This window comes from Dermacentor albipictus, chromosome 7 (genome assembly GCF_038994185.2).
Source record: "Dermacentor albipictus isolate Rhodes 1998 colony chromosome 7, USDA_Dalb.pri_finalv2, whole genome shotgun sequence".
Lineage (NCBI taxonomy): Eukaryota > Metazoa > Arthropoda > Arachnida > Ixodida > Ixodidae > Dermacentor > Dermacentor albipictus.
This window is the reverse complement of record NC_091827.1, coordinates 71,279,956-71,306,898: the sequence shown is the minus strand read 5'-3', so window position 1 is coordinate 71,306,898 and position 26,943 is coordinate 71,279,956. Positions and strand designations below refer to the sequence as shown.

Genomic DNA, 26,943 nt, shown 5'->3' with positions numbered 1-26,943 from the left:
ACGTGACGCCAGTAAATATAACTTGCCGGGAGCGTACTCACTGGAGCTCGTCTTTCGCACTTCATAAAAGGCGCGTGATACAGTATGTCACGTGATAGCTTTCAAGAGGAAAGAAGACGTAGATACATCATACATGCATGGCCTAGAGTTGGCCGAGTGTGCGAATAAAGTTATGCGTGCACAAGCAGGACGTTCAGAACAATGCGCACACGACAAATAAAACACAAAAGATATTGCTTGGCAATAATTAGGTAACTGGTAATATTTTAAGGTAAACTTTGGTTTTGCCGCCGGTTGAGGTATTTACTTTATAAAAACGAAGTGCACCTACAAAGCAATGTCATTTCTCCACTTCTAATAACAGAAAGAAAAAGATGGCTGCTGTGTAGTCGTCGTAAAGTGTGCAATTGCGCAGTTTCATTTCTGATTTTGTTTCTGTGGCGAGTATTTATTTTAATCGTTAGCACATAGAGACGAGAATGAATACCTCAAAGTCGAGCAGGGTAAGTGAACAATGCCTCACAATCCATACATCGATTTATTTCGCTCATGGAGATGCGTGCTCAGCTACATTGCGCTGCCACATTTCATTGTAGAAGAGCCTTCTCTTACAGCTAAATGCGTACTCAATGTCTAACGATGTTTGCTCTGATGGCAATATGCTGTGTGGCGTTCTTTTTGTAGTTACTACGAGTCGAACGTTGGGACTGAGCGTCGCCTGTTGCGACGTTGAAAAGTGTCACAGTCTCGCGTTATGTTCTTTTAAGTCGCACCTACTAACCGTCTGCAATTTCGTCTTCACTCTTCCAGAACGCATGAACTCTGATGGGTGGAGCTAGTGCTTACGCTTAAAACATATCGGCAAACAAAAGTACTGCCTTCTGCTCCACCTCTCGTTTGCATTACCGTAAATTCCGATTCGAAGGTACGTGGAAACGCCGCTTCTGTCGCATCTACTTCTCTGCCGTGCGTCAGCGTCGGGCGTAGGAATCTTGTTGCTAATTGGCGTTGAGTTTAAGTGTTCCCCACGACCATTCGCGTGACGCGATGTGAACTGTCCTCGTCTGGAATAAGTGAGCAGACCACAGATCGGCAGTGATCACGTCGTCCCGCGTACAGTTGTGACAAGAAATTAAGCTCGGCTTGCGTTAAAGGAACGAAAACGGCCTGCATGGCGTTGGTCACGGTTCCTACGCCCACACAAATGACTTGTTCGCTGAATCGTCGCTACCTGTCGTGTGTGCTCGTGCGTTCTGCCTGTTCTTACCCTGCCATCACCCAACGATGCTTCACCACCAACTTCCGAAGGCGTCACCGTGACGTCACTGTTCGCCTGCACTGCCCTGTGTGTGTGTGTTTGTGTGTGATATCTTGTGTTTGGCCGCGCCGTGGCCCCATCACTTTCTGTGGATTGCCTGAAAATTCTCTGTAGCGCAGTTGCGTTTTTTTCTTTTTTTTCTGCCGCCTACCTGCTGATCTTGGGGATAGTTTTCTGAAACAGAAGGAGCACTGCATTGGTTCATGCACCACTGCTTTATAGTTACTCACTGTTGTCACATGACACTGCAAACCTGAGTACCTTGCTTGGACATTGTACAGAAGCGCAATTATGTGTTTACTGCACCTTTGGTATGAAGGAGTAATGCTATTCAATTCCTTCTACCTCACGTGAACTAATGTGCGCCTGTTCAATGATGGTGTTTTGCATATGTACACCTTCAGGACTGCTTGTGGAAAGCTTGCACTGCCTCTCGCTCAGTTGCAGTGGAATGTGTACTCGAGGGCAGACATAATGCAATGACCCTTTTCGCTCGATCCTATTGCATCCACTGCTCAAGAATGTCTTGGCGACGACATAGGCAGAGTGCAGCTCAAATCGATGAGAAAAAAGTTGAAATGGAATTGCTACATTATTGCAGCCTAATTGGAATATGAACATGGCAACGTTTAACGCTAGAACGCTATCTAGTGAGGCGAGTCTAGCAGTGCTGTTGGAGGAATTAGAGGGCAGTAAATGGGATATAATAGGGCTCAGTGAAGTTAGGAGGCCAAAAGAAGCATATACAGTGTTAAAAAGCGGGCACGTCCTGTGCTACTGGGGCTTAGCGGAGAGAAGAGAACTAGGAGTCGGATTCCTGATTAATAAGAATATAGCTGGTAACATACAGGAATTTTATAGCATTAACGAGAGGGTGGCAGGTCTTGTTGTGAAACTTAATAAGAGGTACAAAATGAAGATTGTACAGGTCTATGCCCCTACATCCAGTCATGATGACCAGGAAGTCGAAAGCTTCTATGAAGACGTGGAATCGGCGATGGGTAGAGTGAAAACTAAACACACTATACTAATGGGCAACTTTAATGCCAAGGTAGGCAAGAAGCAGGCTGGAGACAAGGCAGGGGGGGAATATGGCATAGGCACTAGAAATAGCAGGGGAGAGTTATTAGTAGAGTTTGCGGAACAGAATAATATGAGGATAATGAATACCTTCTTCCGCAAGTGGGATAGCCGAAAGTGGACGTGGAGGAGCCCGAACAGCGAGACTAGAAATGAAATAGACTTCATACTCTGCGCTAACCCTGGCATCATACAAGATGTGGATGTGCTTGGCAAGGTGCGCTGCAGTGACCACAGGATGGTAAGAACTCGAATTAGCCTAGACCTGAGGAGGGAATGGAAGAAACTGGTACATAAGAAGCCGATTAATAAGTTAGCGGTAAAAGGGAAAATAAAGGAATTCCAGATCAAGCTACAGAACAGGTATTCGGCGTTAACTCGGGAAGAGGACCTTAGTGTTGAAGCAATGAATGACAATCTTGTGGGCATCATTAAGGAGTGTGCAATGGAAGTCGGTGGTAACTCCGCTAGGCAGGATACCAGCAAACTATCGCAGGAGACGAAAGGTCTGATCAAGAAACACCAATGTATGAAAGCTTCTAACCCTACAGCTAGAATAGAACTGGCAGAACTTTCGAAGTTAATCAACAAGCGTAAGACAGTTGACATAAGGAAGTATAATATGGATAGAATTGAACATGCTCTCAGGAATGGAGGAAGCCTAAAAACAGTGAAGAAGAAACTAGGAATTGGCAAGAATCAGATGTATGCGTTAAGAGACAAAGCCGGCAATATCATTACTAATATGGATGAGATAGTTCAAGTGGCTGAGGAGTTCTATAGAGATTTATACAATACCAGTGGCACCCACGACGATAATGGAATAGAAAATAGTCTAGAGGAATTCGAAATCCCAAAGGTAATGCCGGAAGAAGTAAAGAAAGCCTTGGGAGATATGCAAAGGAAGAAGGCAGCTGGGGAAGATCAGGTAACAGCAGATTTGTTGAAGGATGGTGGACAGATTGTTCTAGAGAAACTGGCCACCCTGTATACGCAATGCCTCATGACCTCGAGCGTACCGGAATCTTAGAAGAATGCTAACATAATCCTAATCCATAAGAAAGGGGACGCCAAAGACTTGAAAAATTATAGACCGATCAGCTTACTGTCCGTTGCCTACAAACTATTCACTAAGGTAATCGCAAATAGAATCAGGAACACCTTAGACTTCTGTCAAGCAAAGGACCAGGCAGGATTCCGTAAAGGCTACTCAACAATAGATCATATTCACACTATCAATCAGGTGATAGAGAAATGTGCGGAATATAACCAACCCTTATATATAGCTTTCATTGATTACAAGAAAGCGTTTGATTCTGTCGAAACCTCAGCAGTCATGGAGGCATTACGGAATCAGGGTGTAGACGAGCCGTATGTAAAAATACTGAAAGATATCTATAGCGGCTCCACAGCCACCATAGTCCTCCATAACGAAAGCAACAAAATCCCAATAAAGAAAGGCGTCAGACAGGGAGATACGATCTCTCCAATGCTATTCACAGCGTGTTTACAGGAGGTATTCAGAGACCTGGATTGGGAAGAAATGGGGATAAACGTTAATGGAGAATACCTTAGTAACTTGCGATTCGCTGATGATATTGCCTTGCTTAGTAACTCAGGGGACCAACTGCAATGCATGCTCACTGACCTGGAGAGGCAAAGCAGAAGAGTGGGTCTAAAAATTAATCTGCAGAAAACTAAAGTAATGTTTAACAGTCTCGGAAGAGAACAGCAGTTTACAATAGGCAGCGAGGCACTGGAAGTAGTAAGGGAATACATCTACTTAGGGCAGGTAGTGAGGGCGGATCTGGATCATGAGACGGAAATAATCAGAAGAATAAGAATGGGCTGGGGTGTGTTTGGCAGGCATTCTCAGATCATGAACAGCAGGTTGCCATTATCCCTCAAGAGAAAACTATACAATAGCTGTGTCTTACCAGTGCTCACCTACGGGGCAGAAACCTGGAGGCTTACGCAAATGGTTCTACTCAAATTGAGGACGATGCAACGAGCTATGGAAAGAAGAATGATAGGTGTAACGTTAAGGGATAAGAAAAGAGCAGATTGGGTGAGGGAACAAACGCGAGTTCACGACATCTTAGTTGAAATCAAGAAAAAGAAATGGGCATGGGCAGGACATGTAATGAGGAGGGAAGATAACCAATGGTCATTAAGGGTTACGGACTGGATCCCAAGGGAAAGGAAGCATAGCAGGAGGCGGCAGAAAGTTAGGTGGGCGGATGAGATTAGGAATTTTGCAGGGACGGCATGGCCTCAATTAGTACATGACCGGGGTTGTTGGAGAAGTATGGGAGAGGCCTTTGCCCTGCAGTGGGCGTAACCAGGCTGATGATGATGATGATGAACTGCATGTAACATCTGTGCTGTGCTAGTGCTACCCACTGCAGTGATGGGGAAAAAATGTAATGACTGCATTGTTAACACAGGGCAGTCAAAGCGAATGGACTTACTGAAATCTGTAGGGATTAAATTATTTGATAGGTAATCATGTTGCTAACAAAACCCCTTGTGTAATAAATTTATTGTGTGCTTTTGCACCTAAATTATTAGCAGGCAAAGTGCTGCACTCGAAAAGTTTATTGGTGGAAAAGAACATTCATGTATGCACATGAAAAAATGCTGAGCAAGTTTTCTTTCAGTAAACCTTAGTTGTGAATGAAGCGCTTTGTATTCGTCTTGGCTTGTTCTTGTGACTGGCCTTCCATGTTACCGCCAATAGAAACTAGCCCAACTCTCTCTTCTGATGAGATCAAGTTTTCTGCTTGTCTTTATATTTTTTATGTAGGTAATCAAACCTTTAATTGGTTAGCTTCCATGATACACATGACATTCTTTTGTTGACTGTAGCATCACCAACTGTCTCCAGTCGCTATATCTTTCCAAGGAGACTGGCTGTTTCATACATATGCCAGCAGAGTTTGGTAAGCACCACAGTGCACACCATGTTGCCTTCATTTTCAGCCATTGTCAACTTGTAAAGCCTTTTTCTTCTGCACGCCAAGACTGGTTTGCCTCCTCTTTTGTGGCTAACAATGTGTTTACGTGCAGGGGAAAAGAAAGTCTTCTCCATATGTGACCGACGCCGAAAAGGTGTGTTGCTCCTTTTGCAGTCTTTGAATGTTGTGTTCAGTTCAAAAAAGGAGTGTGTGTGCCTCATTTGGACCTAACACTCTATGTTTAAGAAGTTTTCTAAGTTCAAGTTAAATGTTACAGCAAGCAACTGACTGGCTTGCCTCTGCTTACAATGCTTGTTTCTGCTGGATTTATAAGTATACCTTCTGGACAAAATGCTCGCACTGTTTCCAGCTAATTTTATGCAAGTCAAACTATTTGAGCTTGTTGTTTGGTATGGTTGGTTGGTATGAATCTTGCTGGCATATATCTGTTCATCCTGCTTGAAGCTGCTTATGTGCCAGTTGCGGAACAATTGAAAACTCGCTGGGCTTTGCATGCTCTGCTTGCAGGCCCAGCAGAAGATGCCGAACTGGTACTACAGCAAGAAGGCTCTCCGGAAGACACCCTCCTACCTCGATGGTATCTCTGTGGAGAAGGAGCAGAGATACCGGCGGGAGGGTGCGAGATTCATCATCAACGTCGGCACCAAGATGGGACTGTATCCTTGCCATTTGAAACAGGCAGTAGTCGCGTACAGATGAGACCCAGATTTGTGTGCTGAAGCGGGGTGCTGCCATCTCTCTAGCTCAGTTTTCTCCTTTTCATTCTTTACTGTGCTTCAGCATAGGTGAAGCGGAGTATAGAACTACAGGGAGAAAATTGAGCTAGAGAGATGGCAGCACCCCTCTTCAGCGCAAAAATCTAGTACTGCTCTTCAGCATAGGTGCGAGGTCGCGGGATTGAATCCTCGCCACGCCACCCGCATTTCATTAGGGGCGAAATGCGAAAGCGCCCATGTACTTAGGTTTAGGTGCACGTTAAAGAAACTGAGGTGGTCCAAATTTCTGGAGTCCCCCACTATGGCATGCCTCATAATCAGAAAGTGGTTTTGGCACGTAAAACCCCATAATTTAATATTTAAAAATTTTTCAGCATAGCTGGTGTCCAGATTGCACTGCACAGTTATGGCTCCCTCAGAACAATAGGAACCAGTCTGAAAGGCCGTGCTTTTGCCTACTGAGGGTACCTGTAGTAACTGCTGATGCTGTGATCACCATTTCTCTTACAAGGGAATGTATGAATCTGGTTGTAGATGTAACATGTATGCAAATTCCCTGACCACGCATCAAAGGGGTACTGTCGGAGTCAAGCCCCCTGAATAAATTTAGTAGCGACATTCCTTCTCACCCAGCCTCTCCTTCTCCTGGTCTCCTCACCACTCGCACTTTCCCTCATCGCTCGCCCTCGCAGTTTGGTTCTACGCTCTGGGGCATGCCGGTATCGCCTATTGAGTTATGCGAAGTGAGACATTAAAAATTGTTGTCGGTGTTTGCGCATGGAGTTTTACTGTAATTGAGGCTTGTTTATTATGTCCTGTGCTAGGAGTGATGATGGAACACTATGAAACTGGCAGAAGCAGATTATTTTTTTTATTTTTTGGCACAGTAACTTCGCACATGTTTTGCCGTTTCAGGTTGGCTACCTACTTCCAGTTAGAAGCCTTTTGAGGCTAGTTTTGTTTACAAATTTCTTTTAGTGTCGCATTCAAGCACGAAAATCGGAGCTCTTTGTCTTGCCAGCACTGTAAATGTAATCTGCACAATGTTCATATACCTGTCGGAGCTTTATTTGAGCGTTGTTGTCCACAAGCAGTGTACCTGCAGGCAAAAACACTGTCACGATTTGCACAGATCAAGCCACTTTGCGATTTATTTCTATTGCATTGATAAGATTCTTTATTTGGCTCTCTAAAGACACTTGCCCAGCATGAAAGGGCTGCGATGAAGTTGAGGTTTCACCAGTACACACGAAAGGTGATGCGTTTGCGTGTGTGCAGCGCTATGTAGCTGCCGATTCAACTACTCGGATGTGTGTGCGCTACTCGAAATGCATACTTGTGTACTTGTGTGTACCCAATCGACTGCTGTGTGTTGAGCTTGTGCAGCTTCATAATTTGATCATCTTAGTACCACGATGACCGAATGTAAGGCGCATGACATATTCACCTGAACAATGCGAGTGTCATGTAGAAACGTGTGCGATCAAAGCGGAGCATCTCAACTATTCTCGTCGTTTCGTCGTGACGCTGCATGCAGTAAAACTGGTCCTACGCCTTTATGAATAACTGATGCTGCTGGCTCTCAAGCGCAATCTCAGTGGAACCTGTACGTCACTTGTAAACAAAGGTTATGCAAGGACGAAAGTTACACGTAGACATAGTTTCCATCAATGAGCACCTTCCCCTTGCACAATTCCCAAATCATTATGAGCCAACAAACTTGTTCACCACTTTATTGTACCGTGATGGTGAAGGGTAGAAAGCCTACTCGCAATAGTCAAAATAATTTACACATGGTAATGAACAGCTTGTCCTCCCAAAATATAGTTGCAGCGCCTAACAAAAGCATGGAGTGACAAAGCCGTGCACTCTAATTAGTACGACAATAACGCTTGTTAAGCTTTTAGCACAATATATATCGCTCTCCATAGCTTCATACACTTGTTAACGATAGCGTATTCGAAAAAAAAAAAAAATTTGCACACACACCGAGAATAGCACCCATGCATAAGATTACCCGTGCCTGAGCTCCATACCCCATCGAGAAAGAAAAAAATTCCGTTCGTACATCCTTGCACCTTCAGTACCCTTAAAATCAATTACTAACATAAAACAGAACAAAAACATAGTTCTTCAATGCCACAAGTAGCCACGAAACAGCCAAAACATGTGAAATTCCTTGCGAATGCCTTACCACGGCAACTCGACGGCCACCTGTCACGGTGGCGAGTGCACCAATATGCGAAAAAGAAGAAAAAAAAAGAGGACAGGGCACGAAAAATACCACCTGATGGAGCTTGACCAATTGGGAGACGCAGACCTTCTCTCCTGCCTCCACTCATGCTCATTGCCGCAACTGCGGCGGCAAGATAAAAGTATGTCGCTAGCTTTAGTTTTATTCAGGGGCCTTAATTGGAGTAGGTAACTTGGCCAATAAGTGAGCTAAGGGTGGCTTTTAACTCTCAAAAGCCCATGCAACTCGCTCCCGAAAGGTGGCAGTAGTAAAGATTTCAGAAAATTTTCCATGGGGAAAATGTAGCTTTCATGTCTGTTAGTATTCTATAGCAGCGATTTAGTCTGTTTGGAAAATATTGGCAAATCCCCCAATTTAAAAAAAAAATAGAGGGAGAGAGAGAATGACTAAATGCAAAGAGCTGTGGCTCGGTCCAGCTTTTGGGTGAGCACATCATGCAAGCCATACAATATTACACATGCTTGTTGCACCTTGACTGTGACGTCCCTCCCCAGACGCTATGACACCATGGCGACAGGCGTGGTGTACTTCCACCGCTTCTACATGTTCCACTCCTTCAAGACATTCCCCAGATTTGTGAGTTCTTTCATTTGTTTCATCGTAATCTACTGCTTTATGAAGGACAGTGGCTTTCCTATTATGCCAGGCCTTGTTTAGCTTGAGCAACTGCACAGAAGTAGCTCTGATATAATGTATTTGTCATTGCTGCTGTTGCTGTTGTTTTTGTTGTTTCTGTGTAATGCAAGAGCCTGCGAATTTTATGCAAAGTAAGCCTGGATTTGTGGAGAAAATGCACTCTCCGAACATAATGCTGCAGTGCACTATATCTGACAACATTGAGGCTATGTTAACCTGCTGAGCGAAGCTTGTTTGCTGATGAGCCAATGTTTTTTTCGATAGATCTGTTGTCATCAGTTAGAGAAGTCGTGGCCCAATGGTAGTCCACTGCTCTTAGTGTATCGTGTTTCGTCTTTCTCAGCACTGTTAGCCTGTTACACTGTGCCAGTAACCAATTTGCCCATCTGTCGGGAATAATGCCTCCTGGGTTAGAATCATTTTGCCGTCATGCTCGTTGCAGATAACGGCCTGCTGCTGCCTCTTCCTGGCAGGCAAGGTGGAGGAGACGCCCAAGAAGTGCAAGGACATCATCAAGACAGCGCGCTCATTCCTTACTGACAAGCAGTATCTGTCCTTTGGAGAAGACCCTAAGGTCAGTGCAACCTTGCCGGATTACTCATCCAGTGTTTTTGCTCCGTTTTTGCTTGGAAGATTAATCCCTATAAATTCATCACTCAACCACCCCCTTGTTGTACTCTCACTTCTTCGCTCACTCTCGCCCCCTACCGCACGTGCATGTTCTTCCAACGGAGAGGCTGGTGTTGCCACAAAGCTCAGTGGTTTTGTGGGTGAGCTCACGCAATTCAGAAGCACAAAATAAGAGGCATAGTGTTTCACATTACATTTGGACTGCTGTTCTCAATGTAACTGAAGGTGCTTCCTATGGGCAGGTAATGGCACACATGAATCTCTTGTTATATTCATCTACATGTACACTACCATGTGTGGGCTACTCAGTTAGGGTAACAGTGCATGGGACAGTGCAAACACAAAGCAGTGCTTCATTTGTTTCTTTCCATCTGTCCTGTCCCCAGCACTGTTACTCCATTTTGCGACAAGCACCCAATTGTGCAAGTTGGCACTTCATTTTGGCTACTTAACCATTTAATGACAGCACCTATAAATACCTGGTAAAAATTGTTATTTTCTATTTAAATGTGAAAACCACATTGAGAATAAGCATAATCAGAAAAAAAGAAGAAAGTACTTTGCAGAAACTTTATTTCAGCAATAGGGGGGAAACACCAGGCAGGAACCTGGAAGTAGGCTTCACCCCAAGCCACCCATGGCGTCATTTTTAATTTGCACAGAAAGCTCTCGTCATATATAAACCGTAGGTGTACACTTCATTTGCTTTACAACACGCATGTGAAAGCACTGCAGCTGAAAATCTTGCGTCAGTCAGTCTCCTCTGGCCATGCTTTTAGAAGAAGACAAGTCGCATGCTATGCTTCTTCTTCCTTGTCCTGTGTTCTTGCGCTAAATCAACAAATTATGTTTGCTGCCTGTCATACAGTGTTGGCAGAAGACACTTAGCCTGATACTTTGTACTCAATACCGAAATGCTGCAATAAAAAAAATTTCATTCTGTTAGGTTGCCTGTTGGCCACACTCGTCAATAAAGGGTGAATGGCTGCAGCTTGCAGGCAGGTGCAGTTTTTTTTTTCCAAGCATTTACAAATTTATGCTCTCACTACGTGTGACTGCAGGAAGAAGTCATGACCATGGAGCGAATTTTGCTGCAGACAATAAAGTTTGACCTCCAGGTCAGTCATCCCTACGGGTTTCTTCTCAAGTACGCCAAGTGTCTCAAAGGTAGGTCTCACTTGACACACTTCACATATTGCTTCTGTTCTGTTTTGATGCGTCATGAAGAAATTTGCAACTGCATTTCTTAAAGTGGCTGAAATATCATCAAATTGTTGACTGGTTTTTAATTCTTTGTGGGCAGGCTATTCGTGTGCTTATAAACAAAGTTCTAGTTGCGCTGTTACTATGGTCAAAGATCAAAAATGTTTTATTGTTGAAAGTATTCTGTTTAATGAAAAATGCACCAGTCCTGCCATGGTAAAATGGAAATATAGTACGTTAAGTTTTTCATTGCCATTGACATGTTTGGACCCATATTTTTTTCTTTCGTATTTGGATTCACCAATGTGTTATGCTGACCAATATGGGAAACATTCTCAAAGCACGTTACAAAACGTGTCCTACTTCTGTTCCTTCCTCCTGCACAATAAGTACTCTAGGACTACCTGGACTTGACACTGCCTTTTTTCTAACATCCTGGGGTTTGCAGCAGTGACATGCATGCCACACTTGACAAAAAACCTAGGAATTTCGTGACACCCATGGTTGCCAACAGAACATAAGCAAACTACACTTAACCACGACATGGCCAATATTTATCTTCTTTTCGGGGCACTTTAGTGATGCATAAACAGAAAAAAAGTTACTACACTCGAATCTCATCAATTTGAACACTCTTAATTTAAACTTCCGGTTTATTCGAACTGACGCCCTAGTCCTGTCAAAGTTATGTGCATTCTAGTGGGCGAAAACGCCTGGTAATTCAAATGTGCAAGCATTTGTGATGGTTAATTCGACCATACCGTGCTCCGACAATGCTCTCAACAGCGCGTCAAATTGCGCGGCGGCGCCTCCGACCAGCATTGCTTTGACTCCACCATAAAGGAAAGGCTTAGAAGAAACCCCTTAATGCCGCGTGCGAGGAAAAAAAAAAGAAAAAGAAAGAAACCGCAGTGGAAATCTCGCCCTCTCTTAAATGGCAAGGTCGCCATTTCTGCGTTGTGCCGTAATGCCCCAGCCACACTAGTGGCAAAATGCACCCCGTGGGTGGGATCGGTCCTGGGCCGATTTTTCGTGGCTCGCTACAGCGGCAAGCAGGCCACGAGCAGAGGAGACCGATAAGAGACCCACCCGACCGCTCTATTCGTACTTGTGCCTGGTCCAGCCGGACTGCCTGTTTCGCACTATCGTCTGCTCGCGTCAGCTCCTGCTTGTGCTTTTTTTGGTTGGCTTGGTTGGTCTCGTTCGCGCTGGTTTCTTTGCAATGATGCATCTAAACCGAGACGTCCCGATGGAAAGGTTGTTATCCTTCTTTTAATTTGAACTTCTTTATAATTCAAACAAATTTTCGGGCCCCCTCGAGTTTGAGTTATTGAGATTTGACTGTACAGTGAAACCTCGTTAAACTGTAGTTGGCCGGAGCTCGGAAAACGTACATACTAAACGGCAGTAGTGCTTAACCGAAATAGCATGAGTTCATCTACTTAGCTGCTGAAAACGGAACTCGAAGAGAGTGTGATAAAAGGGGGAAAAAAACATGCAGTATATATTCACTTCGCTCGACAAAAGTGTTACTTTCGTTTGATGCCGCGGCGGCCTAGCACGATGACAGCGGCCTCAAACTTACTGAAGCTGCGTGCCAGCTTTTCAGCCAGCCCCCTCTTCTCGGCAAACATTTGCATGGCAAATTCCTCGTTGGCGTTACGTATTCTCTGTGCACCCGCGCAGTAATGCTGCAGAAGTCCCGGGGCGCCTTTTTTGTTACCGGGTGTCGGAGTTTGGAATTCCTTTCGTTTGGAATAGAGTTACATTATCGCGCCCCTGTTCTCGTCGTGACGATTGCATTCATGAGGCTGACGTAACGCACAGCTTCTGCCACTGTCGGGCCTGAATCACCCGTGCTGTTGCTTTCCGTGTCGTCCTCATCACTGCCGCGAGTCGACACTTCGGCAACAACAGAGGCAACGATGGCAAAAAGTTGAACCTCGTAGCTTCGCGGTTGCAGCAGCACTGCCGAGGAACTTTTTAGCATTCCAAATGCGACACACCATAGTCAACAGCAGAGCCCTGTTGTGTGCCAGCGCCGACTTCTTCATGTCACATTCGATAGCACGGATGATGTCTAATTTTTCTTTTATGCTGAGCACCTGGCGTTTTTTTAATCCGAGCTTCGGCATGATGCGAGTCCTCGTAGCACGGTGCCATAACGCTCTCTGGCACGGCGTTGATGTAGATGTTGATGTGGCTTCACGCGCAAATGCACAGGACGCTTGGAGGCCGTTGTTCCGGTCTCTGAGGCTTGTTGTTCTGCCGGGCCGCCCGATGGAGACGACACACCGCCGTGTTTACGCGACAAAAAGTGGAAACGCTACGTTTTAACCGATGCGTATGCAATAAGCTGGTACGATTTATGCGGATACAAAACGCATTATGCTCAATGGCAGCTGAGTTGGGGATTTGACTTTACTACATTTAAAACAAAACTACTGTTTAAGCGGGTACGGTTTAACGAGGTTTTACTGTAGTATATTATTGGAGTTATTACAATTCTAAACAAATCCTAAAAATTTAGCTTTTTATACTCTAAAAGTATGATGAATTGGGCTGGTTAGCAGTATTCTTAGTTACTAGGGTTGCGCCACCAAAAGCCGGACACAGGAAAAAGTTTACAACTGCTTATTTACGTCAGCTGTAATCTTCTCCTGTGGCATGATTTTTGCACCACAACCATAGTTTATACTAAAGCGGTTGAACTTGTCAATTAGCATCACAAGCAATAGTCTATCGGCCACGGTATCAGTGAAGACTTGAAATTTATTGTGGCACAGCCATGCAATCTGGGATTCTGACAGTGCCTAGCATTGGTCAAACACATACGCATAGTTTGAAGCACAGCTGCACTTGATTCAGCCTCCATGCCTAGGCTGTGAGAGAGAGAGAGAGTAAACTTTTATTTTCAAATCAAGATTCAAGTCCGTCGTCTAGGCTGTGAAGAAACTTTTTTTTTTTTTCCACCACAACATCTGTGGTCTCCAGACTTTGGCTCGGGACTGTACGTCCTCGAGCACTGCAAGCTTCGATACAGTACTAGTTAAACATCATCATCATCAGCCTGGCTACGCCCACTGCAGGGCAAAGGCCTCTCCCATACTTCTCCAACAACCCCGGTCACGTACTAATTGTGGCCATGTCGTCCCTGCAAACTTCTTAATCTCATCCGCCCACCTAACTTTCTGCCGCCCCCTGCTACGCTTCCCTTGCCTTGGAATCCAGTCCGTAACCCTTAATGACCATCGGTTATCTTCCCTCCTCATTACATGTCCTGCCCATGCCCATTTCTTTTTCTTGATTTCAACTAAGATGTCATTAACTCGCGTTTGTTCTCTCACCCAATCTGCTCTTTTCTTATCCCTTGACGTTACACCCATCATTCTTCTTTCCATAGCTCGTTGTGTCGTCCTCAATTTGAGTAGAACCCTTTTCGTAAGCCTCCAGGACTGGTTAAACACTGGCTGTTAAAGGGATACAGAATAAGAATTTAAGAATATTGAGAAAGCACCACATTTTCATTCCTAGGACACGATTGCTCTTGTATATAGTCATTATTCGGGTTATCTTTGAGTTGATGGCTTCATTTTTGACGCTCCGTGAGCGGCCACCGGGTGACACGCAACATGACCCCGACAACAAGCCGGTGGATCTGGCATCAGATCTACCTTCACCATCGATGGGGCTAACTGACCGGCTGCGCACTGTTTCGTTTTTGTATCACAATTTTGTATTACATATTAGATGCTATTTAGAGAATTGTGATATTGCTTTTCATTGCTGAGTTAGAGTTGTAAACTTGATAGTTTCATTTTCTGAAAACTAGCAATTTTCAACAAATATTATTAAAAAATGTATGGCCTAAATAAACAATTTGCTACTAACAGTCACTAGATTCTAACTTTTTCTTTTAAATGCAACAAACCTCATCAAATTTCTTGCTGTGGTTGCAGAGAAAAACAATTTATCCTTTTCCTGTGTATTTAGATAGGAGCCACCGAGCTGAAGCTTTCTCTTGAGAGAAGGCGGTAGTGATGTCAACAAGGTTGTTCAGTAAAGTGCGACACTGATACCAGCTCTTAACTGCAGGTGACAAGTCAAAGCTTCAGAAGATGGTGCAGATGGCCTGGACATTCATCAATGACAGGTGGGGTGTTACGTCTGTCCCGCTTTCTTTCCTGTAGAGATGGAATTTGTTTTTGTGCATGTAAAATAGTCCAGCATAATTGAAAGCTGCAATAACCCTGTAATCGAAAGTCACAACAGCCTAATTTCCAGTTTGCGAACACTAGTGTTTGTAATGCATTGTAGTAGCGTTGGGCTTCCAAGTTGAGCTGAAATTGTCTCCAGGGGCATTCACAAATGCATGCTCGACCAGGTGGAGGCTTAAGGTGAATTACATTAACCAATATCAGGCTGTTTTTCACCGTGGGGAGTCTGTTTTCCCACTGGTCATTTCAAACAAGTGGAATCGGCAGACCCCACCCTGACCTTTACAAGTGGACCCAGAATGCATCACGCAACAATGTGGCAACAAGGGAAGCCTCAGCCTGGAGCCGTTGCGTGAACAATGGAAATCGTCTTCATCAAGGCCCTGACGAAAACAAATCGCCCTTCAGGCTGAGGTTTTCCTTGTTCGATAACTGTTGATGGACGTCTTCATCTTCTTGCGACCCCTTTAGCTTTTTCAAGGTGCATCATGTTGTGCCAGTACCACTGAGATCCAGTGTGCAGCATTTCTCCGGTCGATTTAAATTTGTAAAATGTAAGTGCACAACCAAGTGCTCGCTCAAGTATTTGAGTAGCTCCTCCAAAGTTATTGCTGGAATTTTCCAGTGTTGTTTATAAGACAATCGTGCAACGATGTGGATGTGTTGTAAAGAAGTGCTTGCTTCTGTCAGGGAGCCTTTGTAGCACATTAATGTCTGGGACATCACCAGCAGGTGCATTTTGGATATGCAAACATTGGAGTTCTGTGGATTTTGGCCAGTGCTTTGAAATTGAGGATAGTCTTCTCTCACTCTGCAATCTTTGCGAAGAAATCTGAGAGTGCTGCAGGAAAGTCCTCCCCCACTTTCAGCAGCACTGTTGCTTGTTGAAAATGGCTCGCTGGGAATCTGTACTAGCTTCCTAACCCAGCATCTCTGTCAGCTGATATGGAATAATATCGCAACGTAAGAGGTCGATTTGGACTGAGGTTAAGGAAGAAGATAAGCAGGTCGTTTAAAAAAGAGAGAGATTTTTCAAGTGCCTGCCTGTGATGTTTTTTTTTTTATGAATTATAGGCTAACGCAGCTGGGGCTACATATTTTATTTTCTGGTTTATTCTTTTTGCTCTCTGTTGCTGCCTTGAGCATGCTGACATGCCCTGTTCTCACCGTAATTGGCCATTTTCGTTGCGACTCGAACACGTCTTCCCTTATATAGTCTATCTGTTCCCGAGATTGGAACGCAAAATACAGTGCGACTGGCCACTCAACGTGATAGAAAAAGAGAAAAAGTAGAAGACGAGAAAATTATTTGAGGTACTTCTGGTGAGGCTGCCATAAAAATCTGAAGCCATGAACCGACTCTTCCAAATGCACGCTTGATGTTCTTTCTGTCCATATGGTTCATCGATTGCTTTATGGATGATCTCAAGTCATTTTTGACTAGTATGCAATTCCAGCCAAAAAAGGAGAGCATTGCATAACACACTCCCTCGTGTATCGTTAAGCATACCGAACAACCAACTTCAGTGACGCAATTCATCTTGTAGATCTTGGGCCAACTGGAACAAAACAGGGCATGCTAGAAAAGAGTGAGCATTAAATTTTTGCTGCATTTCACCTGGGGGGATATTCTGTAAGAGTACACCTAGTGGACTGTCCCATTTCGGCCGCTGCTGATTGGCTAGGGCCGCTCGTCTCCTCCTCGCTCAACAGCTACATCCAATCAGCGGCGACCAAAGTGGACAGTCCACTAGGTGGACGCTTACAGAATGCCCCCACTGGTGACAGTTAGTCTACTGCATGGAAAGGCGAGACACCTATTTACATCTCTCACTTTGTGATTGACATAGTGTTTGAGTCACGGAGCGAGATTATATTGTGAATGTACTGCTGCCAGTATGTTGTTCGGAGCTTACAGAGACAAACCCTGTGTTACCTTGGTTGTGCAGTCTGTGCACGACGCTGTGCCTTCAATGGGAGCCCGAGGTGGTCGCAATTGCCCTCGTCTACTTGGCGGGCAAGCTCTCCAAGTTCGAGGTTACCGACTGGGTAGGGCGCACCTCGCGACACCAACGCTGGTGGGAGGTTTACGTCGAGGACATCACCGTCGAGCTGCTCGAAGGTATGCTGCTTGAGTGGTTAGGGTTGAAGGCAGGATTCTGATGCCGAGTCTGCTGCTGCTGTTGCAGAATCGCATATAGATCAACCCTTGACTTTCAGCTGCATAAAACCGAAAAGAAAAAAGAAATTCTGCGATGCAGTTAGCCACAGAACATCAATTGGCTCGTTCATCGTTGGAGGCAAAAACAGCGCACGAACTGTCAGGATTCTTGTCCTGCGACAGCTGCTAGTTACTTTTGACGTCCCAAAGCACATCTTCATCGGGGATGTCCAAGGTATTTGTTATGCTGGAGCAGGCAGGCATGACAATGTCATCCGGCAATGGGCGACAGCTCTGAGCACCTGAGGTACATATGCAGCGATCAGTGTAGCTTGCCTGAAGGCATCCTCAGGTTAGTGCCAGTCATTCACTCATTTTGATGGTGGCCCATTGATAGCAGCTTTATGTTTGCAGGCTACGATGGCCAACGAGACATCTCTTATGTGCTGCTGATTTCTCCCAGTGGACAGTCATTCTTTTGCCGCATTGTCATTACAAAGCGCTTACAAAGGCTTTCTTTGTGTTGCACATTTAGGTGGATATGGCTATCATGTGACAACATTCGGGTGCATTTCTGTTCATGTTTTCTTTCTTTCACTTACATGTTGTGCCACAAGCATCGACAGGTTGGCGCCAGTTTTCAAATTTTGTAACTCATCCCCCCCCCTGTCTTTTGCACCTCACGCTCGCAGACATCTGCCACCAGGTGCTGGACCTGTACTCGACGCCCATCCCCAACACGCCACAGGACTCTCCGCCAGACTCACCCGTGCTGCCCATAAAGTCCGGCAAGCGCTCGCAGCCTGTGAGTGGATCTCATACACCCCATGCTCTTTCATGCACCGGAGTGAGTTAAAGGTGGCCAGCTGTGCCCGCTTTGGCTAAACGGAACCAAACATTCTCAGTGCAACTTACAAGACATCTTTTTTCCTTCTATTCGCCTTTCCCCCCCCCCCTTTTTTCTCTTTTCTATTTTCTTGGGAAATTGGCACAGTTGTCGCAGTTTTGCTCTGCTAATGCTAGGCTGCCACTTTTGTGACAGCTGCTGTTGTTGTGTGCTTTAAGAATAAAATCTTTTTAAGTTTTCTTGGTCTGTTTATAAAAGTAAGATTTCATCTCTGGTGTCCAGACTCGTGGAGAACCCGATGCCCGAGCACGAAATTTTTCTGGCGCGATATGAACACGACAATAGGAATTTTGTGCGAATTTAATTGCAGCACTGTCGAACACCAATGTCGTCAGCTTGACAGATGGCCAGCATGTTTCTTTAGGCCCGTTGGTAGGACATTGCATTGAGCAAGAAGAATGAGGTGAACTGAGAGGCTAAATTTTTCGTGTGACAGTCATGCGAATTGAAACACAATGAAGCCAGAGAAAGCTCAGATGTTCAGCACAAGTGGATAAAGAAGAAAGTTGGTGTGAGGCTGGACAAAGCACAAACTCATGGACTTATCACAATATTCAAGTACCAAGAGAATTTCATTGTTGTAACTGATAATTGCTATAACCGAGCATCACGAAAAAAAAAAGAACAGAGGGGGCAAACACGAAAACATTTTAATTGGACACAAACAACTACGGTCATACTGCCACTGGCAGCATTAGCAGTTTTAGCAATACTCGGATGTAATAATGAGCAGCCCAGGAGAGCTTTTGTTTTATGGCATAATAAATATGTTTAATAAAGTTTTTCATCCATACATCCATCCATAATAAATATGTTACTACTACTACTACTACTACTACTACTACTACTACTACTACTACTACTACTACTACTACTATTACTACTACTACTACTGCTACTGCTACTACTACTAGTTCCCATCCCGCTTTATCTGTTACAACAATTAAATCTGGCCACTGGGTGTCTGCACCAAGAAGAAAAAAAAAAGGAATGTGAAATCCCTGAAAAAAAAATTTCATTTTTTTTTCCTACAGAAAGTGCATTTCCTCAAGGTCGAGTCCATTTCCCCTGTCTGTGTTAGTTCTCTCTCTGCTTCCTCACAGGGGAGACATAGGCACAGCATTTCTACTATAGCATGCTGCTCTGAAAAGCACAGCTAAGTAGCTGTAGATAATTCATATATACAGCAGAAACCAGTTGACACATTTTCCAAGGGCAAGAAAGCTGCAAGAGCCGGGAAAATGTAACAACGAGGAAGGCCGCAAATTGCCTCAGTAACGTCAGAAACAGCTCTGAATGGCTGGGAGTGCAGTTATTAGATGTCTCAGTGCTCATACTGTAACGGGAAACTGTACATGCGTGCGTGTATAATTAAGGGACACCTACTATATTCTGTGACAGTGGTCCCCTTCCACTCTTAATAGCTTCACTGCATAAAGTGGCAACCATGTGCATGCGACATTCAAGCGTCTGCCTGTTGTGTCGCCGTGTGGAGCAACCATATGGCACGACATCGCGAAGCAAAGGGGTGACAAATTTACATTGTTGCGTAAATAAGTACAATTGTGCGATCATAAACAAATTGCAAACGTACCACGAGGCTATTGTAACAAAGTTCGTTAGATCTTGCTTTAAGGGGGGGATGCAGCTTTTACGTAGCAAAAGATAGCCAAAGATTCAATTTTTTTTAAATCACATTTTCAGTTTCTGTAACGATTTTTCTATCCGATTCTGAAATATCTTCCCTGAAAACCATGTAGAAGTGCTCTAAAAAATTTGTTTATCGGCCGAGGTGGCGAAAAATTTTCGCGGAAATCGTGAAATAACAGCGTTTTCCAAGCCACTATACTTCGGGAATGGCGCAACCGAGCACAGCCATCTTGGTCTCGTCGGAAAGTGCATTTCTGCAGCTTCAAATTTGCTGCTTCAGCTATCTCCTCCACACAGAAACAGGCGCACAAAAAGCAAATGATTGAAGGCCGTTCCAGAGTCTCCAATTGGTCGCGCCCGCCATATGGCACCAGCGCATTTCACCATTGGTCTGGCACTCTCTTCGTAGGGGCGTCGTCTGCTCTTTACACCTCGCGAGCTCTTGACGTATCGACCGCCGGGACTTGACGAGTGTCGAAACGGGTGCGATGCAGACATCGCAAACCCAAGGCCGATCTCTCAGCCACCGATGTGTCAAACCCAGGGTTAAGCATTCTGAGCATCGGCGACACGGGCTACGAAAACCGAGCACTTCGCGTGCGAAATCCTCTAACACGCGGACACGAGTATCGAGCGTGCGTGCTTCGGAAATCGTGACCAAGCACATTATGCATGCAATCCTCGGGACCCGCGGCAATGCACATCGCCCTCGTACTCTTTGGACCCGCGGCTAGGCATTTCGCTTATCGGCACCTTGGGCTTGGCGATCAAGAACATCGCACGTGGACTTCTCAGACCCGCTCCTAAGCATTTCGCACATCGGCCCCTCGGATTTGGCGATCGAGCAACTCGCGCACCGAAATCTGCCTTTTATATTAATATTTATTACAGCGAAGCCGTTAGCCTCTCGGTGGTCGGTATTTTTCATGTCCGTGTCCGTTAACAAAAATGTGGGCCGATCCCGGGAGCAGTGCAGGCCAGGAGCAGTGGCTTGTAGCCCCGTGTAAGGCAGAGGCTTCAAGCAGCCAGCAAAGTGAAGCAAACAGTGCGTACATTCTTTGGAATCATGCATGCAACGCACAGAACAGCATGCGTTTCAATAAAGAACAAGCACAACATGAGCATCCGAACTACGTGATTGATGTTAAGGTGCTCCTGATAACAATGCGAAGCATGTAGCATGCCCCGCATATGTTTCTCGGTAAAGATTACCGTTGTACAAGCCGCCGCGGCCACAGCAGCTGGCGACACGGGGTGTGATGTCCCTAGCCTTTTGTATGTAAAGGAACCAGCCTAATTTCAATGTGGCTGCAACACCGCTATGGGCGGTGGCGTGCTGTCAAAACTACCGTTACACCTAGTACTACCGTTACTCTAAAGCAATGTATAAAGCATTGCATACCCCCCTTCAGCAGTTGTAGTGGTGGTTTTCAGCAGCTTCGCTGGACATCCACCATGGCAGGGCCGGGATGGCAAGTCAATTTTTTATTTACTTGGTCACGGTCTTGAGCTATAGTGCAGGTCGGGACTTTCTCGCTTTTCTGGCTTGATTATTTTGATTATTTTACGCCCAATGTGTGTGTCTGTTGATGTGAAGCTCTCAACAAAAATGATACGTGCAGGGGGGGAGGGGGGGGGGGGCAAGATTGTCACATTTAGCTGTGCTCACAGTATTCAACAAACCTTTCACTGCATTCTTTAAGCTCTCCTGGCCCTCACAAGGTTCAAAGGAAGAAAAGTTTGTTCGGTACGATGTTCTCAAAATATGGTAACTGGTGCAAACATTATGACACAAAAGCACATGGTAAACTTCCACGGTAAGCGCTGGCTCGCAAGCCATGCGTGTTTCAGCTGCATTGCTGCCCGTGTGCCCGTGCCAACCCGGCTCGCTTATCAGACAAAATGATAAAAATTTCTGTTAAAGCTATAATATAACGTGGTGTGAACATAGTGAAAAGCACCTATATCACCGTTCGGTAGTGCATCAAAACCGGATCTTTAGTAGAGGTTAGTGGTAGGCACGTAGAGTGGTACACAGGCCACAGCTCCAGTGGACAGCCTACCACTTCTCTGTCTGTCCCTTGTGCGCACAGCCCTGTCCAAATGCTCTGTAACAATATTATGCCTTTGTTTTAGGCTTGTCCATCGCACTGTGAAGTTAAATGGCTTGGTGCTAGCATGGCGTACTTAAACGATTCGTTATCTATATGAAAACCACACAGTGCGCCTTTTCTCAACAAATACTTGTCTCGGCCCTTGTCCTGTCGACACACTGAAATGCAGGCTTCCGCTCTTCTTTGCTGATGAGCTCAAGAAGTGCTTGCCTTTTCCATTTTGCGTTGTCTGTCGTTGCGTGCCACTTTTCAATACCTCGCACTGTTTACGTCCTCAGAGTCAATTCTTCTGAATGCAGTCTGAAATTTCTATGAATGGTGCTTGTTGCTCCGTTTATTAATTGCAAGAGCAACTACTGGTGCTGACTCGCCATGCTGCTCAAGACCCCTGCATGTGATAACGTTGTGCCATTTCATTTTTATTATGTCCAGTTCATTTGCCGATCCTTTGTCGCTTACATATGGTTAAGAAGGCTTCTAAACTGCCCAGTGGCCGCTGGGGACACTTATTTGGATGTGTCACTTCTCAAAAAAGAGAGAGGTGTTTTGTGAAAGGTGGGAGCAGTGCAGAAGAATGCAGCTGCCATTGGTGTGTATACGAGGCTAGTGCTTCCTTTCATCCCGCTTCACATCACAAGCTACCATGCTCGAATTGGATGGCTCCCAATAGCAGTTGTGCAAGTTGTCGCTGTGTGCGAGTGTGTTTAGCCTTGTGTGCCACTTTCCAACGTCGCTTGAGCGGTGCGAAATACATGCCCGGTTTCCCCGCCTCCTTGTCGGTGCAGTCTTCCCCGCCCAAGTCTCCCATCGTGCTGCCGACTACCCAGCAGCTGGCGCCACAGCTTCAGCAGCCGCCGCCAGACCTGTCGGTGGTGGTGCCTGTCACACTAGCAGTGCCATCGACGTCGTCCGCGCCACCACCCGCCGCACCCCCCATGGCAGGAATGCCCATCCCCACCATTGACAGCAGCGCCAGCAAGCCCATGACTGTGGATGTCGGGCAGCCGCCCCCCATGCACCACGAGCTGCCGCCCCCCATTGGTGACAAAGTGCCACCCCCCGAGGCAGCCTACCGGGGCGGCTACCCGCCGCCGGCCCCACTGCCTCACAGCTACGGCATTCCGCCTCCACCGCCACCGCTGCCGCCAACGAGCCATCCGCCGCCCACTCACGTGCCGCCACCACCGCCCCCCACGGGCCAGCCACCACCGCCGCCTTACTACCACCACAGGCCATTACCCGATCAGCCGCCACCCCATCCGCCCCCTTCGTATGCAGGTGCCCCGCCCCCGCCTCCATACCACCACCACGCGGGCCCGCCGCCTCCGCCACCCCCGACCTCGCTTCCTCCATACACGGGGGCGGGGCCTGTGATGTCGTACCCACCCCCTCCCCCACCCGGCGGGTACCTGGCCCCACCTCCACCGAGGCAGCAGAACCCAACAGGCGTGCCATCGGTTAGGATCACGCGCATCACTAACTGAGCCTCTGTTGGTGCCAAATGTGTGTTGAGTGTCCCATCTCTACCCAACAACAACCCTTTTTTTGGATGGAGACACTTTGCTGGCTTGTGCACAAGGCTCGGGAACAGCACCCCATTTTGTTGGCGTTGCTCTATTGAGTTGCCATCCATTGACTTTTGTTAACTTGCCTAGATTCTATTAGACAATCGAATAAGTAACAGGCAGGATCAGTTACAAGGAGAGATGCCACATTCAAAGTGCTGCAGAACAATTGGTCCCGAAGCAACATAATCACAGTGAAGCTCTCTCTGGTGCCAGTTTCTAAGCAGCATGTCTGCTTAGTATCTTGTGTTTCTGTGGTTTCTCATTTTGTTGTTCATGTACACGTATGTCTGAGTTGTGCGACCTCTCAGGGCACACAAAATATGTTCGCGATGCGGTCGTGTTTGCTTAGTCAGACATTGATGACATTGTCATGCGTCTCCAAGAAAGTAAAGCTTATCGGTGCAGACAAGACACAAGGTTAGAAATGTGTATACTTACATCTTTAGCAGAAAGCACTGTTGCAACCCATTCTGGCTTCTCCAGCAATTTTCGAATGAATGCAATGTTAAGCCTGGCTCCCAGTATACCTATGTCCTCGAGACGTTTAGTTTAGAGACCTTCACCATCATTTGAGTCGCATTGCATCAAGCATGCAGTCATCACATCATCAAAGCCTTTGACGCAAGTGGTACAAAATGCGCGAAACGCCACATCCGTGTTGCGCAAATCTGCGTGAGTGTTATTGCCCACATCACTAGGTATGGTGCACGTTAGTCTGGGCATTTGTAAAGTTATGCATTTGCATGTTGTCATGCTGAGTGGCAAGTGTCAAGATGCTTCCACTGTGACCCATTTGATGTTTCAACCGGCATGTGTTATATGAACTGAATTTTCCTTCTACTTTCTTTTTTTTTTTATGACAGCAGTGCTGGGAGAAAAGCAGCAGCCCAGAAAGAACACTGTACTTTCAGTTATCATACATTTTTTTTACGTAGAACTTGAATTGGCATTGGCTTTAGAAGTGACGGCTGATCAATCTCTTTGTTAATTTTTCTTTGTTAGTACTTGTTTCATTCTCCAATGTGGAGAGGTCATTTTGTTTGAACTCTGAATAAATGCAGCAGAATTCCCAATGATCTCTTTGTGTTATCTATCACGTGGGACTGAGGGCCAGAACCTGAAGACCGAGTGAGCTGGCCAAAGTGTTCCTCCAGCTTCCACAGCGGACATTCACCCCACCGGTTACGACTCTGTCCTGAAAGGAGGGCTACTCGAGAAAGGGCTCTTCAAGCTTCCAAGCTGTAAACAGGTGACACAGACAGTTATAGGCGTTGGCTCATTGATGATGGTTTCACTGAGCCACTACTGCAATTTCTACTTCAGGAGTGCCTCCACATGTAAACGTCTATGCCACAGAGCAGCCTTCACAAACGCACACAAAAAAAGTAAGCTGTCAGGAGGACACATTTGTGAGTTGCAGAGTGACAATATTGGAAGCACTTGGGGTGAAGCAATAACTTTGGACCTGAATCCTCAAGCGAGGACTTGCATCACGCTGGGATTTCACGAACCAAGATCTGACAAAAGTACATAAAACTTCGTGCTGAAACATGGTGGAGGTTGTCATGTGCAGCTTGCAGAGCACAGAACGCTTCAAAAGACTTTCAGTTGAATCGATGCCTCTATACAGAAGTGAGGAAAAACGATCCACTGCAGAGAAAGCTGATATACAAAATGACGAGTAGAATCGGCAATGAACAGCGAAGGCTACGTAAATTGTTCGAAAGGAGGGAGTAATTGTAAGGTTTAAAGTAACACCAAGTTCCACACCTTCCTTGCCAGGCCCCATTGTAAATCCTGGTTACTCTCTGGAACTTGTGAAGTGCCATTGAACTTGTGAAGTGCCTTGTCAAGAGATGGGAAGAATCGAAGTGCCATGCTGCCGCACCAACAGGAGGCAAGCTTCACTGCCGATCTCTCCATTACGTCTACTAGTGTCTGCAAATGACCGTTCCCCGCCTCCTCCAATACTGGAGATGAGACTACAGGCGGCGACAAAAGTGGTATACTCCACTCAGCGGGAGCCGGAGCAACGGCAAACTGCATCGCAACGCCATCTACAGGCAGCATCTGGGATCGAGACAGCCAATGGGTGCCCTTTATTATCTGCAGGCATGTCGCTTGACTCGTGTCAATGCAGATGGCGCCGCGATGCAGCGTGCTGCTGCTCCGGCTCCCGCTGCGTGGAGTATACCACTTTTGTCGGAGCCTGTACCTGTCACAAGCCCCACCTTTATTTCTCCCCCGTGTTTTTCTCGCCGCAATGTGCCACATGTGGTATTGGATTTTCCTCACTGGATAACTTACTGAAGTCAAAGTCCATAATCGGTAATGTTGCAGGCAGTGCGTCGTACATCAATATGTTCATGCGTGTGGCCTTGATACTCCATTAGGAAGCAGGGGTCCCTCGAGAGGAAGCATGCAGGGGTATTTCATTCGAAGTCGGCTGTTCTCGTGCGGCAGAATGGTGGCCCACTAATTCAGACTTTACAGACGTGATCACCAGCATGTGATCAATGCACCATGATTGTCTGTTGGCAAGTGCTCAAACCTGGTGAAACTCGAAAGATTGTTATTCTAATGCTTAACTTTGAAGTCTCGGAACTCTTGTTCTAAGGTAGACAGGGCAACGAGGTTGGTCTTGCAGCATCCCTTGAATCATGTAGAAGTCGTTGATACCGTGTTCAGGGAAATCTGAGGAACTGATGTTTTGCAAATTTTAGCAGAAAGTTGCTTTAGAAGAAGCTCGCATAAAATTATCACCAAATGAGATAAACAAAAATGAACCTCATATTCAATATAAGCACACGACATTGCATATATGTACAAGTTTTCAGCACCATTGCTCGAAGAATAAAAACTTTTTTTTTAAAATTATTGGTCGAAGACCTATTAACATAAGAATTTAATAATTGAGATTGACAAATTCAATGATCACATTTAGGCAGTTTTATGAAGAACAAATAGTACTTTGTCTAGGTTGAATATAAAGTTTGTTCATTTGCTTTATTACTTATACGTCAAGTGTTATCAAGACGTGTTGCTGGGCTAGTTGGTTCATTATATTAAGTAAAATTAAAAGAGTGCAAGAAAAAAAAAACTGGCAAGATTGAACACTACAAGTACTCACTAACAACTGATGCCTCTCCGGAAAAAATGAAATGAGAATTGAAGGTGTGTACACGCACAAAAAAAGGTCACAGGGTTGAGATACTTGTATCACACATGTGCAGACCTTCAATTCTCATTTCACCATTTACTAAGAAGAGTCAGTTGTTAGCGAGTGGTTGTGGTGTTCTGGGTTGTCTGCATCTTTGTTTCTGCACTTTTAATTGTAATATTGTAATATTGTAATATTGAAGTGTAATATTCTTTCTTGATGCGTTATTTTTTTGTTGAAGAGACCTGTTGCTTTTCAATTGAGACTTTTATGTTGGAGTAACCTATTGTGCGTTAACTGCTCTATCTGCATTTGGTCGCTGCTGTGGGGCACTCAACATCTCGTGCAGGG

General features: G+C 45.5%; 1 protein-coding gene across 3 annotated transcripts; it reads left to right on the top strand.

Moving 5' to 3' along the window:
• The first annotated feature begins 334 nt into the window (after nt 1-334).
• On the top strand, nt 335-24,508 carry CycK (cyclin K). 3 transcript variants are annotated; one of them, XM_065453648.1, is made up of 12 exons: nt 344-503; nt 811-925; nt 5,267-5,340; nt 5,468-5,509; nt 5,884-6,032; nt 8,841-8,922; nt 9,425-9,556; nt 10,674-10,779; nt 14,911-14,968; nt 16,982-17,154; nt 17,886-17,998; nt 22,650-24,508. In XM_065453648.1, exons 5-12 carry the CDS (start codon nt 5,896-5,898, stop codon nt 23,346-23,348), a joined length of 1,500 nt encoding a protein of 499 aa, XP_065309720.1. In that variant the 5' UTR covers nt 344-503; nt 811-925; nt 5,267-5,340; nt 5,468-5,509; nt 5,884-5,895; the 3' UTR covers nt 23,349-24,508. The 3 variants fall into 3 exon arrangements, with proteins under 3 accessions (XP_065309718.1, XP_065309720.1, XP_065309719.1); XM_065453647.1 differs by lacking the exon at nt 5,267-5,340; XM_065453646.1 differs by lacking the exons at nt 811-925; nt 5,267-5,340 and having other exon boundaries at nt 335-503.
• The last annotated feature ends 2,435 nt before the right edge of the window (nt 24,509-26,943 follow it).